The sequence below is a fragment of the Penaeus monodon genome, chromosome 22 (genome assembly GCF_015228065.2).
Source record: "Penaeus monodon isolate SGIC_2016 chromosome 22, NSTDA_Pmon_1, whole genome shotgun sequence".
In the NCBI taxonomy this organism is placed as follows: domain Eukaryota; kingdom Metazoa; phylum Arthropoda; class Malacostraca; order Decapoda; family Penaeidae; genus Penaeus; species Penaeus monodon.
In genome coordinates, this window is record NC_051407.1 from 2261855 (window position 1) to 2262411 (window position 557).

Consider the following 557-nt stretch of genomic DNA (forward strand, 5'->3'; position numbering starts at 1 on the left):
GTATATCTAACTCGCAGCATTATCGTTGACAACAAGTTTGGTTCTTCTACAGCGGGTCGGTAGTACTCTCGTTGCCTACTGTATTGATTTAATATTTCGTTTTTGTGTTTCTTAGCGGGGTCATCGTTTCCGGATGAATTACAAGAAGCCGGAGTCACTGTGTTCGACCATAAGAAGTGTAAGAGAATTTATGCTCTCTCGAACTTCCCCGTCACTAATAAACATGTAAGTACCCCTTAAATTTACACAGATGGGCATTCCAGGTGAGTGCTGCAACGTCAGATGTGCAATATAATTCTTGGAGAATTCCGATATGACAATTCTATTTTCTCTCTTCAAGATTTGCGCTGCCGATCCTGGAAAGGACTCTTGTAGGGGCGATTCTGGGGGTCCCTTGATGACGAAAGAAAACGGGGTATGGGTGCTGGTGAGTTATTGCGTATTTTGCAACGTTTTTTCCCCCTCGGTTTAGTTCTTCTCAGTGAGATAAAGAGTGAAACAAACGACGGTTCGTTTTTGGCAATGATTACGTGTAAAACTGTTAAGAAACTGTGGTG

The 557-nt window shown here is 42.5% G+C and overlaps 1 protein-coding gene across 1 annotated transcript in view; it reads left to right on the forward strand.

Moving 5' to 3' along the window:
- LOC119587468 (chymotrypsinogen A-like) overlaps positions 1-557 on the forward strand; it is a gene marked incomplete in the record, with an annotated part of 9104 nt that overhangs the window by 7485 nt on the left and 1062 nt on the right. The window contains 2 exon segments of the mRNA XM_037936195.1: positions 116-225; positions 341-427. Coding sequence (XP_037792123.1) covers positions 116-225; positions 341-427 — 197 coding nt within the window.